The sequence below is a fragment of the Setaria viridis genome, chromosome 9 (genome assembly GCF_005286985.2).
Source record: "Setaria viridis chromosome 9, Setaria_viridis_v4.0, whole genome shotgun sequence".
NCBI lineage: Eukaryota > Viridiplantae > Streptophyta > Magnoliopsida > Poales > Poaceae > Setaria > Setaria viridis.
This window is the reverse complement of record NC_048271.2, coordinates 34314225-34329459: the sequence shown is the minus strand read 5'-3', so window position 1 is coordinate 34329459 and position 15235 is coordinate 34314225. Positions and strand designations below refer to the sequence as shown.

Genomic DNA, 15235 nt, shown 5'->3' with positions numbered 1-15235 from the left:
CCTTGCCCCCCCACCGCGTCTGGAACGTGAGCCCGATGTGGACGGACGCGTCGGCCGAGACACACTTGCGAGTTGCGATCGTGGTGGGTTCCATTCATTTCGGTTGGGGGGGCACTTGCATTTGCGGGTGTGGGCAGGAGTGCGCGCGCGCCGAACCAACCAGCCAGCCAGGAAAATGAATTTAGCGTCCGCTCCCAGTCGGGCCGATCACCACTGCCCCCCGTTCGATCGCCACCATCGTCTCGCCTCCCTTGACGCGTGTTCCCGCTTTAAAATCTTCTCTCCCCGCTCCTGATCGAATCGGCGCAGCAGAATTGAGAGCGTATCCCCTTCAGTTACCATCCATCCCTCTTCTTTTGCTAGGATTGTTACGCCCGCCCCCTCCGCCGCCGTGCGCTACAACCTCAAACCTGAGCAGAACAAAGAGAAGGGTAGCAGGGGCAACCGCGCCGCCGGCCCTCCTCCGCGTCGTCGCGGCGCCATTGCATCGCAAGATTTGTTTGATTTGATCTGATCGCATCGCGCGCTGCCGCGTGCCGCCTCCGTCCGTCGTCGTCCCCTCCTTGCGTAGAACAAAAACAAATAAGGAACGACAAGATCTGGGCGTACGGGCGGTGCCCGCCGACATCCTGCCAGCGCTGCAACTGCGAGCAGCAACATATATCGCGGATCCCCGCACCGCCTCCCCCGCCGCGTGCCGTCGGTGCCCGACCCTCCTCCTCCTCCTCCTCCATCAGGCACCAGCTACCACCAGCTCACTCCCACTTCACTCCAGCGCTCCAGGGTAAGGTAAGCAAGCAAGCACGGTCGTCAACGCGACCGCGACCGAATCCTTTTGGTTGCCTGGTTTCACGGAATTTAAGATTGCGAGCAACTACTTCCTCCTTGGATCGGATCGGATTGGATCTCGTAATGCGCCGGATGTTCCCCGCTTTTTCCCCCCCGGTTGCAGCAGTGGCCGCCTGCCTCTGCTTCTGCTTCTCTTTTTTAATAGGTTGAGTTGATCGAGTTCCTTCAGTTCACCAGGGTGGAGCCATGAAGTACAGCAAGGAGGACAAGCCCGAGAGGGCGGCGGGCGCCGGCGCCGGGTCCCGTGCGGTGCCGGTGGCGCTCGTCGTCATCGTGCTCTGCGCCTTCTCCTTCTACCTCGGCGGCGTCTACAGCACCGGCCGCAGCCTCCTCGACGCCATCCAGCCGGCGCCAACCCTCCTCACCCTCGGCACCACCGCCGCAGCCCGTCACTCCTCTGACCAACCTCACCCAGCATCGCCCACCACCGCCACGGCGGTGGCGTTCCCCGAGTGCCCCGCCGACTTCCAGGACTACACCCCCTGCACCGACCCCAAGCGGTGGCGGCGCTACGGCAACTACCGCCTGAGCTTCATGGAGCGGCACTGCCCGCCGCCGCCGGACCGCCAGCAGTGCCTCGTCCCGCCGCCCAAGGGCTACAAGCCCCCCATCCGGTGGCCCAAGAGCAAGGACCGGTGCTGGTACCGCAACGTCCCCTACGACTGGATCAACAGCCAGAAGTCCAACCAGCACTGGCTCGCCAAGGAAGGCGACCGCTTCCGCTTCCCCGGCGGCGGCACCATGTTCCCCAACGGCGTCAGCGCCTACGTCGACCTCATGGCGGCGCTCATCCCCGGGATGCGCGACGGCACCGTCCGCACCGCGCTCGACACCGGCTGCGGCGTCGCCAGCTGGGGCGGCGACCTGCTCGGCCGCGGCATCCTCACCGTCTCCCTCGCGCCCAGGGACAACCACGAGGCCCAGGTCCAGTTCGCGCTCGAGCGCGGCATCCCGGCCATCCTCGGCATCATCTCCACGCAGCGCCTGCCCTTCCCCTCTGCCGCCTTCGACATGGCGCACTGCTCCCGGTGCCTCATCCCCTGGACAGAGTTCGGGGGGCTCTACCTCCTCGAGATCCACCGCATCCTCCGCCCCGGCGGCTTCTGGGTGCTCTCCGGCCCGCCCATCAACTACGAGAACCGGTGGCACGGCTGGAACACCACCGCGCAGGCGCAGAAGGCCGACTTCGACCGCCTCAAGAAGATGCTCGCCGCCATGTGCTTCAAGCTCTACAACATGAAGGGAGACATCGCCGTCTGGCAGAAGTCGCCCGACGCCACCGCCTGCTACGACAAGCTCACACCCATCACCACGCCGGCCAAGTGCGACGACAGCGTCGACCCGGACGCCGCCTGGTACGTGCCCATGCGCTCCTGCGTCACGGCACCCAGCGCCAAGTACAAGAAGCTGGGGCTCAACGCCACCCCCAAGTGGCCGCAGAGGCTCAGCGTCGCGCCAGAGCGCATCAACGTCGTCCCAGGCAGCAGCGCCGGCGCCTTCAAGCACGACGACGCCAGGTGGAAGCTCAGGGCCAAGCACTACAAGACGCTACTGCCAGCGCTCGGCACCGACAAGATCAGGAACGTCATCGACATGAACACGGTCTATGGAGGGTTCGCGGCCAGCCTCATCAAGGACCCCATCTGGGTCATGAACGTCGTCTCCTCCTATGGGCCCAACTCCCTCGGCGTCGTCTACGACAGAGGGCTCATCGGCGTCAACCACGACTGGTAATTAACCAAGCACTTCAATTTTTATATTTCCTTCCTTCCTTTTTGATTGACCCGTCTATGCAAGAAAGAATGCAGTGACAGCACTACTGCTCGATATCTGTCTTATAATTGTCTTACAATTCTGACGAAATTCAATATTCTGCAGGTGTGAGGCATTCTCGACATACCCACGCACCTATGATCTCTTGCATCTTGATGGCTTGTTTACCGCGGAGTCTCACAGGTAAGCAATATCAAATCAACTCTATAGTACTTGTCCTTTTACTGATCAGACATGTGTTTTTTTTCATAGATGAGCAAAATATACTTACTACTTGATGACATCGCTAATTGCAGGTGCGAGATGAAGTTTGTACTTCTTGAGATGGACCGTATCCTTCGTCCCACAGGTTATGCAATAATCAGGGAGAGCACCTACTTCCTGGACTCTGTAGCAGCCATTGCCAAAGGAATGAGGTGGAGCTGTGAGAAGCGTAACCCTGAGAACAAGACTGACAAGGACAAGATCCTAATCTGCCAGAAGAAGCTTTGGGTTGGAAAGCAGTGAGAGAGAATTGTTGATCCAAGTATAAAAAGAAAGTATCCTTAACCTGGATGGATGATATGTTGATCTGCTCAATGGTATCCAAAGCTCAAACATGCTGTGATCTCAGCCAACAAGGCAAAGGCACGCTTCACCATCCAGTACACATGAAAGATGAACAATCTGATATACAAGAAGGTTCACAGTTATCAAAATAAATAAGATGAGCAAAACTCCATATAGGATCCAAAAGTTAGTACTTTTACCATTAATCACACTGTTAATTCTTTTTGTATGAATAGTTAGGGGTGGGTCGATTGATACCAAGAGCAACTGTAAGTTACTCCACAATCCAACACTACATGTGTTCATTTGTACAACATATAGTTTGGTGCTGTCATTGTAATAGAGTGCCATATTTATTTAAACATTTATGGAGCAAGATACGACTGATGTGCCGGTCTTTCCCTAAAGTGATACTCGGTTGAGTGTTGCTATCTGCTTGACGTTGCATTATATACTTGAGCAAGAAATCCCCTAGAAACGGAAATAAAAAGAAAATAACAGGAATCGAATCTGAATGCAGAGTATCAATTGGCTTACAGTTTAACAAGAATCCGGTTTCTTTCCACTCAGAACTCCTAGAAGATATCCTCACTCCATAATGCTGTCTTTCTTGCTGCAGTGCAGGTTGTTGCTACAATTCATCACAGTAGCGAGGATTTATTTGGTTGTGGAGCGGAGACTGACCAAACAAGGAAGAGGAAACACTGAGTACTGAGTTTGTCAGGCACAGGACCAGCATCACCATTACTTGCTAGTGATAGCATTTGCATTGTTTCATTGTCACTAGCTGGCATCTGAGAACGACCATCCCTACACAGAGAGCACTAGAGTGTAAACCAAAACAAACCAAATCAGCAGATTTGAAAAAAAAAAGATTATTTAGATACCAAGAGTCTGCACTCTACAGATAATTGGGCTGAATATTTGGACTCTCTGAATTCATATGAAAATATGCCTGGATCATTTTGGTGTATTTAAGAGCTCTTTGAATTCACTATATGATACACCAATCTGTTATTTGAAAATACCATGCATCGGAAATTGAAAGAACAGAAAACCTGATAGTTCAGATATGTAATGCTTCAACTATTGATCAATCTGTCCCTTCAAATCTAGCAGTATTATCAAACATCATCATCAGTTGTACATCCAATAATTGCAGAGAACTGTTTGTGACCTCTTTGGTTGGAGGCTCATCCTTGCTTCACTAGCCATAAACCTTCAGCATGCTTTGACTGCTCAGTGCGAGGCACAAACTGGAACTGCAAGAGTTGCCAACTATGATCTAGGAAAGGATTTGCGAGGGAACTTACATTTCATTTTTGTGAGAAATGCAGATGGAATGGATATGGGGTGTTTGGTTTGATCGAAGAATGGGGTGATTCACCCTCTCCCACATTTTTGTTTGGTTCGAAGAATGTTATGGGTTGATTAACCACTACCTCTACCTCATGCCTCATATGCATATGACTAGTATAAACATGAGGGTTGGAATCATCCCCAGTGAAATTCTAGGATGAACCCATGATAGATCACTTCATCCAGGATTAGGTGATTCATCAAACCAGATATCGCATTAGTGTTCGAGTAACCTACCTAGGAAGCTGATACCAAATGGTAATTGGATTGGCATTAAACTACCATGGGAAAAAAAATATGTGCTGCAGGTAAATTGAGAAGCCTGAAACATTGACATTCGGTAGAAAACTAGAAACAGCAATGATACATTGCCTTAGAGCATATGCCTTCTCTAAATTCCATCATCATTTTTCCATGATGCATCGTTAAGCAGCATGAAACTAATAAACGGAACAAACAGTTTTTGGTAATAGGGTAACAAAATGAAGAGAGCTAAGTGAAATAGTTTAGTCTCAGGTTGAAAAGAACGATGACCTTACGAGTTAATGCAGTGACAAACGACCACATTCCCGGTCTCGAAAAATGATGGGCAAGAAGCGCACAACATTACAACAGCAGTGAGCATGGTGCAGATCACTATCATGATGTACAGTTGGAGTGTGATGATAATGGCTCTGTGGTTTGGGTATCTTGACAGATGAAACGTCATTTTAGTTGTCAAATCTCCACTAGCCAAGCACACAGGATGACCGAACAAGAAAGAGGCGAGACCAACGGGGAAAGGACGACTCTGATGTATGTTCTTTCTTGACTCCATTCCGGAAGGGAATATAGAATACATTCATTCTTTTTGCGTAGCTCAGCTATCTTTTCTGGACTCTTGCTGAACAAATTGCAGCATGCGGCATTTCAAACCGAGAGTATGGGGAAAAATATTTGTTATCAAACAAAGAAACACTGAAAGTACGAATTAACACTTAACAGGTTGCTGGAGATGGCAGGTCTTATTTAGACTGAATGCAGGCAAACCATTCGTACCGAACTAACAGCATGTACCTCAAGGGTTAATCCTCTGAATCATGTTGTTAAACCTGTTAAGTAAGAAGTTTACGGTTTTTACTATGATCACGGCAGAGAATTATCATCGAACACCTTGTGTGGATGTGCCTACAGTGGCATCAGAGGTGTTTGCGATTAAGCTACAATTAGGACCATCATCAGAGATTCAGAGCTGTCGGAGCACCAGATATGAAAGGATGCCGTGACACAGCAACCACGTACGCATTTCGTCAAACACATTATGGATATGGTTCGGTCAGTTACTTAGTTGGCATGGAATTCTTTCAACAGTCCGCGTGTGAGGCATGGAGAAGAAGAATCAAGTACGAGAGCGAGGAAGGGGATTACTTACACGTATCCACAAATCGTTAGCCCGGGCTGGCTAGATGACTAGATGAGATCACCACGGCAACGGCGTGCATAACATAGGCAGGCCGCAGCCGCAGCGCGCGCCTACTTCCGCCGGAGAAGCAGCGAGCCAGCGACGCAGGGAGCAAACGTCCGGGAGCTAGCCAAGGAGAGGAGAACCGATGGCTGGAGTTAGGGCGGTGATGGGAATGAGCTCCCTCAGGCGAGTTCTCCCCTCCATGATGAACAGCTTTCTCAGTCGGGCCTTTGGTGGGTAAATTCAAATTCCTCGGAGGAAGCGAGAGCCTAGATTTTTTTTAACCCTTTTTAAAAATAAAAATAATCCCTCCTCAACTTTATTCGCATGGCGTGTCGCGCCGTACATTGTGGAGTGGCAGTTAGCCGCTGTCGCGCCACACATACTGGCGCCATGCTGCCGCGCCATATGCACTGGTACGGCAGCGCCAACACTTGACAGCCACGTCAGCCCTTCATTTTCTCCCCCTCCTCTCTTCCTCCTCCTCTAGCCTGACCCGAGGACCCTCCCTTGCTCGCCGCCCCTACTTTTTTCCTCCTCCGCGTCGTTAGGAAGGTATCCCCACTTTTTTCTTTTTTTACCGTTCCATTTAGTAGATCGGTGGGTGTTTAGGTGAACTAGGTTTAGGATTTCGTTTTGAAATTTTCATGATTTACAAGTTTGTTATGTAGAAAATGGATGGTTAGTTCATACACAGTCGACTCTCTACCGGCAATTTTAACGTGTAGAAGTAGTTGCATGCATCGATTTATATAGTTGTTGATGTATTCGTGCAGTGTACATGGTATATGTAGGTTTATTTGTCTAAAATATCTAATTAATGTAGTTTATTATTGTTGTTCGTAGTAAATGAGCTATATTTTGTATTTTGTAGATGGATCTTTTAGTTCGTATATTTCATGGTGGGATTGTGAAAGAGAATGGGTAGTTTGAGAATATGAATGAGGTAGTGGAATTGTTCGATGCTCGTCCAAGTTTTAAAGATTTAGTTGACCGTGCAATGAGAAAGTGTGGATGTGGAGTGGATGAGATAACATTGAGAGGCTGTTTTGATTGTGGGAAAGCTAGAACTCATTATGTTCTTATGAACTTTGTATCCGAGTCTAATTGGAAGCAATATATGGAGGTAGTTGAGCATGCAAATGTTGTATGTTTGGAGGTGGTAATTGATATTTGTCCTAGGCCTAGCGTCAATGTTGGCTTAAGAGATGAAGTCCAGTTAGTGGTTGAGAATGGTACCCAAGAGTTAACAATTTCACAGCATGGTTTAGGTGAAAACCAATCTGATTTTGGCTTGGCCATTGTGAATGATGATTTTCCCAATGATACTTTTGAGCAGGAATAAGCAAACATAGATGATGATGACATATCTCTAGGTTCTGAAGATGATGACTTTGAGAAGGAGGATGGGGTAGAAGATGTTCTGGGCAACGCACATGAAGATGTAGTCGGAGATGGGCCTGAATGTGAGGAGGAAGAGTCACAATCTGAGGAGGATGGATCTGAATCTGAGGAGGAGGAGTCACAGTCTAAAGAGGATAGGCCGCAGGTCAACAATACAATCGTGATAATGTAGAGGATATTGGTTGTGTGGACGAATGTTTTGATTACACCCCTAATGAGTTGCAGTTGTTGAAGGAATATCATGTCGAACTCCCATCCGTTTCTAATGCTAAGGACATAAGCATGGTCCACAAAGCCATATGTGAATCTACTATGGTGAATTTGGAAGGGATACCCTATAGTGAGAATCCAGTGATTAAGAAGGGAATGAAGTTCAACAGTCTTGAGGAGCTGAAGTTTTTCTTGGCTGACTATGTAGTGAGGTTACATAGGCTTTTCAGTGTAGTTCACTCCGACAAGCACCTAAGTTATGATGTCATGTGCAAGCAAGGATGCATGTAGCGTGTATGTTTGTGCCTAATTAGAAGCACGGGACAATGGAGAATTTCAAATGTTGTGAACCTCATACTTGCTGCTCTTCTCAGCCGAAGTGAGTGTATGCGCAGTGCACAACTACGTACCTTGGGCAGCGCATCCTATGCATTATTCGCGCTGACAGCGAGACATCGATGCCATCTCTAATGAAGTCCATATTCGCCTTTAGTAGATACCGTGTCTAGTATTCAAAGGCATGGCGGGCGAAACAACACGCCATTGCACTGCTTTGTGGAGACTGGAAGGAGTTGTATGGCATGGTTCCTAGGGTCCTCACCGCTATGGCCTACTACAATCCCGGATTAAATGGTTCCCTCACACGTCCGATATGATGCAACCTGACAATGGTGTTTATAAGCACGTCCTCCAAAGGGTTTTTCGGTGCTTCCCGCAATGTCATGTGTCTTTCCAACATTGTCATCCTGTGATACTTGTTGACGCTACATTCTTGACTGGGAAGTATAAGGGTACATTAATGATGGTTGTTGCTATTGATGCGGAACAACAACTTGTGCCTCTAGCTTTTGCTTTGGCTGAGAGTGAGAACAACGACATTTGGTCATGGTTCCTGAAACTCGTTTGTCGATACGTACTTGGACCATCACGGCAAGTATGTATGATCTCAGATCATCACCATGGCCTCATAAATTGTGCAAATGACCACATGGATGGCTTTCCACCACTTGTGCATAGGTGGTGCATGAGGCACTTTGCTGCTAATATGTGGTGTCGCCAAAAGAACAAGAAAGTAATTGGAAAATTAAAGGTTTTATGCATGGTACATACGGAGAAATAATTTGATGAGAAGTTAGAAGAGGATTGGAACGATGCGGCTAAACAATAGTTGAAGGGTGAAATGGAGGATAAGGACAAATGGGCGCAGCCTTTCGATGAGGGAGGGACACGTTATAGTATTATGGCCACAAACTATTCGGAATTCTTAAACAATATTTTCAAAGGCATCTGAACTAGACCTGTAACCGGAGTTATTGAATACTCATTCCAAAAATGCAACGGGTACTTTGTGGATAGATGGCAAAAGGCACGTGATCTGTTGAATGAAGGTCATAGGAAGGGTAAGATTGCAGATGACTATATATGAGATGCTGAGCTAAGGTCTGTTAACCAATTACCAGAAATATACAGGCTAGAAAGAATGGTATATTGTGTAAGAGGTGCTGGTAGTACTAATGTTGGCGGTGAGAGCCATGGAGGCCAGAACTATAGAGTGGACCTCAACGAAGATTCGTGCACCTACAAGGTTCCTCAACTGTTGCACCTTCCATGTTCACACTTGATTACAGCTTGCAAGGCAAGAGGTCTTAATTATGAAAGCCCCATGTACATGTCACCGTTGTTCTCTAGGGAGCACACCATTAAAATTTGGGAATCCAACTTTGAACCTTACCTTGATCTGTCACAATGGTCACCATATGAAGACCTAGACTACGTGTCAAACTCCGATTTGAAGAGAGATAAAATGGGTAGGAGGCAGAAGAAGCGTTTGAAAGGCGACATGGACAAGTCACAAGGGAGGCTTTCAGCAGATTATGGGACTGGCAATTTTGATGTGGACAAGTCAGAAAACCATTGCTCCAAGTGCCACAAGTTCATAGGAATTGTACATGCCGTAATAAGAAATCTAAGGGCAAGAAATCTATGGGGATAAAGAAAAGCAAGCGTTCTTCCAACCTGAGGGTAGTCACCGAGGTAGTAGTGTGCATGTTAAACATTTTAAGATTTAGTTTACTTGTACTTATACCTTATTGATAGTATATTTTGTTTGTTACTCTACTAATCATGCAAAGAAGCTTATTACTAATGAATTTTGTTTATTCTATTTCAGGATGGTGGATCCAGCCTACCCGCTCCTTGAGGCCGCGTACGACGTGAACCACCGGGGCCACCTCCTCACCGACCACCACGAGGTACTACAATTTCCATTTAATTCATTTACTTCCATGGTTCATAATATTCATGTTTGCAATTATTTGGTTGTTTTGTAGGAGTTGAAGCCATTACAACCGTGGGTGCACTCCCCACTTAGGTGGGATGAGTGCTACGCGTCGTACCTGTAGAGAGCGGGCTTTCTAGACATTGCTCGGGTGGTTGCTGTGGGACTTCCTCCGATGGACGAACCCTTGCTGAATGCCCTGGTCAACTGCTGGCATCCGGAGACTCACACGTTCCACCTCCTGTGCGGGAAGATGACTGTCACCATGTAGGACATGGCTGTGATCCTTGGTCTTCCACTTGAGGGGCTTCCAGTGATAGGGATCATTCAGAGTGACAACTAGCATGGCATGGTAGAGCTGCACATTGGGATTTGGCCTCCAGAGCTTGAGGAGGGAGACGAGGAGAAGAAGACGTCCAGGGTGAGCTCGGCATGGTCGAGGGAGCAGTTCAGCATATGCCCACAGGGAGCAGATGAAGAGGTTGTGGAAAGGCACGCTCGTGTTTGGCTGTGGCACTTTGTGAGCGACTTCTTACCTACTGATGCAGCTGGGAACACCATGTCTTGGATGGTTCTTCCATTATTGGGTCAGAATTGGGATAACATCCGTGGGTACAGTTGGGGTTCAGCGGTGCTTGCGTGGTTGTATAAGCAGCTGTGTGACGCTTGCAGGCGCACTGCAAAGGATGCCAACCTTGGAGGGTGTGCTTACCTTCTCCAGATTTGGATTTGGGAGCGAATCTTGGTGGGTCAACCTTGCCATCTGCGCGTTGAGGTATAATAGAATGACTAATTCCATATTCTGCTTTGTTGTTCTCACATGTTTTGGACCTTGCTAACACTTTGTTGCATTTATTTTTTTAAGCTTGGACCCACGAGGATTCCTTCCCACATTCACATATGTGTGGAAGTATGCTGAGCCTATTCATGGCCCTCCAGCTAGGCGGTACAAGTTCTACACAAATGAGCTTGATTGTGTCACGCAGACCCAGGTAAATTCAGCACCACAGTTATTTTTGTTCGAATGAATCAACTATAAACTGACTTGTGTTTTTAAAAAATTTTGTAGGTTGAATGGACACCGTACAACCAGGAACAGCTGAGCAACATTATCTTTTCACCTATGTGCTACAGAGATAGAGAATTATGGAGGTCAATGGTTCCACTTATCATATACTACGTTGTTGAGATGCACTTGCCGCATAGGGTGATGTGTTAGTTTGGTAGGGCACAACAGTGCCCTCCTATGGAGTACTCCACTTCACAGGCCTTGCACAACTATGCCCCCATCCTTTTCCACTTTGCATTTTTAGAGAGATCTCTTTTACATGTTGCCTTGCTAAGAAAATTTTGATTGCAGGATCGACCGGAAGAAAAGGTACAAGGAGAATGACCGGAGGGTGAAACATGCTGCTTACCTCCAGCTTTGGGATAACATGCAAAGATGTGATCCCATGGATGGACCTCATTAGCGTGCAGGACCGTACAAGGAGTACCTTCGATGGTACTATGGAGCCACAAGAACTAGGATCAAGCAAGGTTGGATGATCGACCTCGTTGAGAATCCCCCTTCTGATGACTCTGATGACATAGCTAACGAGTACGACACCATGACACGCTTGGGAACACAGGCTGGCGTGCACCTTTGCATGACTACATTGTAATTTCTGTCTATTTGCCTTCACAAGTTACATGGTGACAATGGCGTAAGATTGATAAGCCTTGATATTACAAATATGGATATAGGGACAACAGCTAGCAGGGCTTGCCAATGAGGCAGGAGTGGCCATGAAACATGCAAGTGGATCCGGTGGTGATGCCTTCGTCAATTTGTAGAGGTACAATCATAGCCAAAGTTTCCATACTAATTCCTCGCATGGCCATAATGTGACTTGATGTTGGTTTTATGTCGCAGAGGGTTTGAAGAAGCTGCAGGCGTATGGCCATGAAGATGAACTACATGTCTGCCCTAGATGTGCATCGCGGTGGCACTAGCCATGTCACTTCTTCGGGACCAGGCCGTACCCCTATCCACCGCGGTGGAGGACGCATCTCAAGGACTTTGTCTCTTACCACCTCAAGGAATGCATCGGCATCTACTGCTATTGCCACCAGGTCACGTGGCAAGGCAGTCGCCACCCCAGAACCAAGTGATGAGTCTGACGGTAATGACTCTGAGGACAATGACCCCACTTATGGTGAGAAGATCATGATGTCCGACATGTTTGATGCTCCACTTATCACTCAGACGCACAGAGAGCCTAGCTAGGTAATTTCCCCTTAGTGCAATGTCTTTACCTATGTTCAATTTCCATAAAGTACTAAATGTTACTGATTTTGTTCCAAACTTTTTTAGAGAGCTGAAGCCGCTGGCAAGAAACCCTACCAGTGTCGTGCCCATGACGACACTAACATTGGAAGTGCTAATGTCTTGCCCACAGAGCCATGGAGGGAATGTCGCCCCAATGATCCTTTCAGCCCTCTGGATCAATGCTGTCGACGTCATTAAAATTTGAAATTTGCATGTGGAGTGTGTTCTTGACTATGTTTGTGTGCTTCACTAAGTCTGCCTGACTATGAGATGCTATGTGTGTGGTGGATTGTGATGGATTGTATGATGGAATGTGTGTCATGGATTTGTGTGGAATTATGTGATGGATTTGTGTGGAACTATGGGATGGATTTGTGTTGAACTATGTCATGGATTTGTGTGTCATAGATTGGTGTGAGGGATTGTGATGGATTTTAGTTGGACGTGTTGAAATACTGCATGTATGGTTCATCGATGAACTTGACACTTCCCTGTCTGTCCAGAATGAGTTTACAATTTTGGGATGTCCAGGTTTGCTTTGCCAACAGACATGGCATGATAAAGTAGTATTGCCGCGCCAAAGGCGTTGGCACGGCAGACCTGGGCGTCTGGGTTACTTTGTCACCAGCACTGTTGTCGGTGTTTAGACCAAGGGCACAACCTGGCCATTGGCCTGCAGATGAGCGAAAGAGACGTACTAGACGTCGATCCCGTTGTTCTCACAGTACTCCCAGAACTCGTGGTTGCTGGAATTGAAGCCTGAGGGATATGGGTACTCCATAGGTCCCCACCGACCAGGATATTGGCCGGTCCTGACAAGTGGGCCCACCCGACCAGAACGTACGAGCCAAGGACATGAAGATACTTGGAGTACACGCCAAGGAGGTCGGGCAATTCAAATCAGCTCGGATATTACGGGATACATATTGTAATCCGACTCAGATTACCTTCCATGTAACTTCCAAGTAGATTAGATTCAAACTGACTTGTAACCCTAGGTCGTCAGCCTATATAAGGCGACCAAGGGTGCCTCCCGAGGGCAACCCAACACATCTCATTTCTCAAGCAATACAAGCCACCAAGCATACAGAACGTAGGGTATTACTCTCCGGAGGTCTGAACCTGTCTAAAACCCTTGTGTCCCTTGTGTTCTCTCAATCACCTTCGAGTTCTTGGTTTCGCAATCGCCTCCACCTACAAATCAACCACTTGGGTAACCCCCTAGTGGACTGCCGGGCTTAGAAATTTGACAGTAGGCGTGCCAGGTAGGGGTGATTGTGAGGTCGTTCCTAACGAGCTCGATGGCATCCTGCCTCGACGTCATCTTCCCCGAGAGCATGAAGGACCACCTCGCCAACCCGATCCAGCTTCGCTTTGGGACCATGCTGGCGGATTTTGATCCCGCCGCTTCTTTTGTCGACTCAGTGCCTTTTGTCAACTCAGCGTTCACCGACAACCCAGCTTCCGTTGGATATGCTTTGACGGGACAATTTCTCCATCCAAGGATCATCACGCCACTTGCACAGCAGGTCGGCAATCTCTCTCTCTCTCTCTGAGAGGATTCCAAGCATCTTAGCTGCTGCCCACCCACCCACACCCTCCGACCTGATCGAAGGGCTAGATTGCATCAACAACACAATTGCTGAGTGCATAGATCTCTTTGAGGTGGTGCTACGCTCAACCAAGTTGGCGCAGGGTCCCTCCCTCGTCCCCTTTGGTCTGAGGAACTCGGCTTTTGCGTTTTCCTCAAAACTCGTGCTATCCTTTCAGATCCAATCTGAAGGCCACCCGAACCCTTCTAGTTTCTGAACTATGGCGAGTTCCAGGTTCCCCGCATCGTCTTGACGTGGAATCCCTGCAGAAGTGACGATAAGAGCAACTTCTCCACGCCAGATCGGGAAGCCTTCGGGGTCTCAGCTGACGAGCCACCCAGGGATGGCGAAACCTCTTCTCAGGAAGTAGGTCGTAACGCCAGGAACCAGGATTGTGTAGCACAGTGCTAACAAGAGCAACAACCTGCTGCTAACACAGAGGTAGCAGACGATCAGCACTGACCACCACGTGATGACGGCGGCAACGCCGACCAAGATGGTGCTGGGGGCAGGCACAAGCGCTCTACGCGTGCCCACAATCTATAAGCCGACCTCGAGTAGGCCGGAGACAACGTTTTCACCACACCCCAGGCCAACTTGGGGGTTGTTTCACTGACCTGGAAAACCTTCCAGACTCGGAGCACCTGCAGTGGATCCAGGCACGTTTCAGTGCTGCCAATGCTCAAATCGAAGAGCGAGCCCACAGCTGGTCCGCACACTCCCAGTCCACAGCTACCTGGCACTCTTGGAATTGATCTGGGCATAGCAGATCCGGCCACCACCAAGGCGACCATCGCGCGGGAGGTCAGATGGAGCTCGTTCGGGAAGAAGAGGTAGAGCAACCCGCCAACTTACCCGCCAACAATGATCATCAACCCAACAACCACGACAACTGCCACCGTGGGAGGAGAGGCAATGGCGAAGATCATGGCAGACATGGTCAGCAACGTGACCTCCGTGAAGAGCTGCGCGACCGCCGCAACCTCTGCCCCGACCTCAACAACCGTCACCAAGAGCGGGAAGAGACTGAGCTCCACCGCCGTGCCAAGTACGATCATGACTATGGTGCTTCTGGACTCAACCGCGACGCAGAATGTGAGGACCGCCACTGCCAGGAAGATGAGATGCGCCGCTGCACCGACTACGACCTATGCCCTACCTAGGTGTGACAACGACAGATGCCTCAAGGCTCCACCTGTTGTGTACAACCTCGAGGACGACGACAATACAATGATCGACGGTTTCGCCGCCTTCACCCCACGCCTCAGGGTTGTTGATTGGCTTGCGTTATTCAAGTCGGCCATCAATGAAAAATATGACGGTCGCTCCGACCCCACCATCTAGCTCAAAATGTACAGTACCGCGGTGAAAGCCGCCCATGGCACCTATGACCAGATGGCCGCCTACTTCCCAGTGGTGATAGGTCCTCCTCCGCTCCTGTGGCTAGAGAACCTCCCACAAAACAG

The 15235-nt window shown here is 49.0% G+C and overlaps 2 protein-coding genes and 1 long non-coding RNA gene across 4 annotated transcripts; 2 read left to right on the top strand and 1 right to left on the bottom strand.

Annotated features, from left to right (window-relative positions):
* The first annotated feature begins 207 nt into the window (after positions 1-207).
* Positions 208-3558, top strand: LOC117838419 (probable methyltransferase PMT21). 2 transcript variants are annotated; one of them, XM_034718444.2, is made up of 4 exons: positions 208-789; positions 1027-2579; positions 2728-2805; positions 2919-3558. In XM_034718444.2, the coding sequence occupies exons 2-4, from the start codon at positions 1036-1038 to the stop codon at positions 3127-3129; spliced, it is 1833 nt and encodes a 610-aa protein (XP_034574335.1). In that variant the 5' UTR covers positions 208-789; positions 1027-1035; the 3' UTR covers positions 3130-3558. The 2 variants fall into 2 exon arrangements, with proteins under 2 accessions (XP_034574335.1, XP_034574333.1); XM_034718442.2 differs by having other exon boundaries at positions 1019-2579.
* On the bottom strand, positions 2816-6500 carry LOC117838420 (uncharacterized). Its single transcript, XR_004636619.2, has 2 exons — positions 5942-6500; positions 2816-3981 (listed from the first exon to the last, which is right to left on the bottom strand). It is a non-coding gene; the product is annotated as an uncharacterized lncRNA (long non-coding RNA).
* A 3715-nt stretch (positions 6501-10215) lies between these two features.
* Positions 10216-11338, top strand: LOC140221191 (protein MAIN-LIKE 2-like). The gene is made up of 5 exons (XM_072290503.1): positions 10216-10478; positions 10588-10641; positions 10732-10858; positions 10936-11018; positions 11227-11338. Exons 1-5 carry the CDS (start codon positions 10216-10218, stop codon positions 11336-11338), a joined length of 639 nt encoding a protein of 212 aa, XP_072146604.1.
* Positions 11339-15235: the final 3897 nt, after the last annotated feature.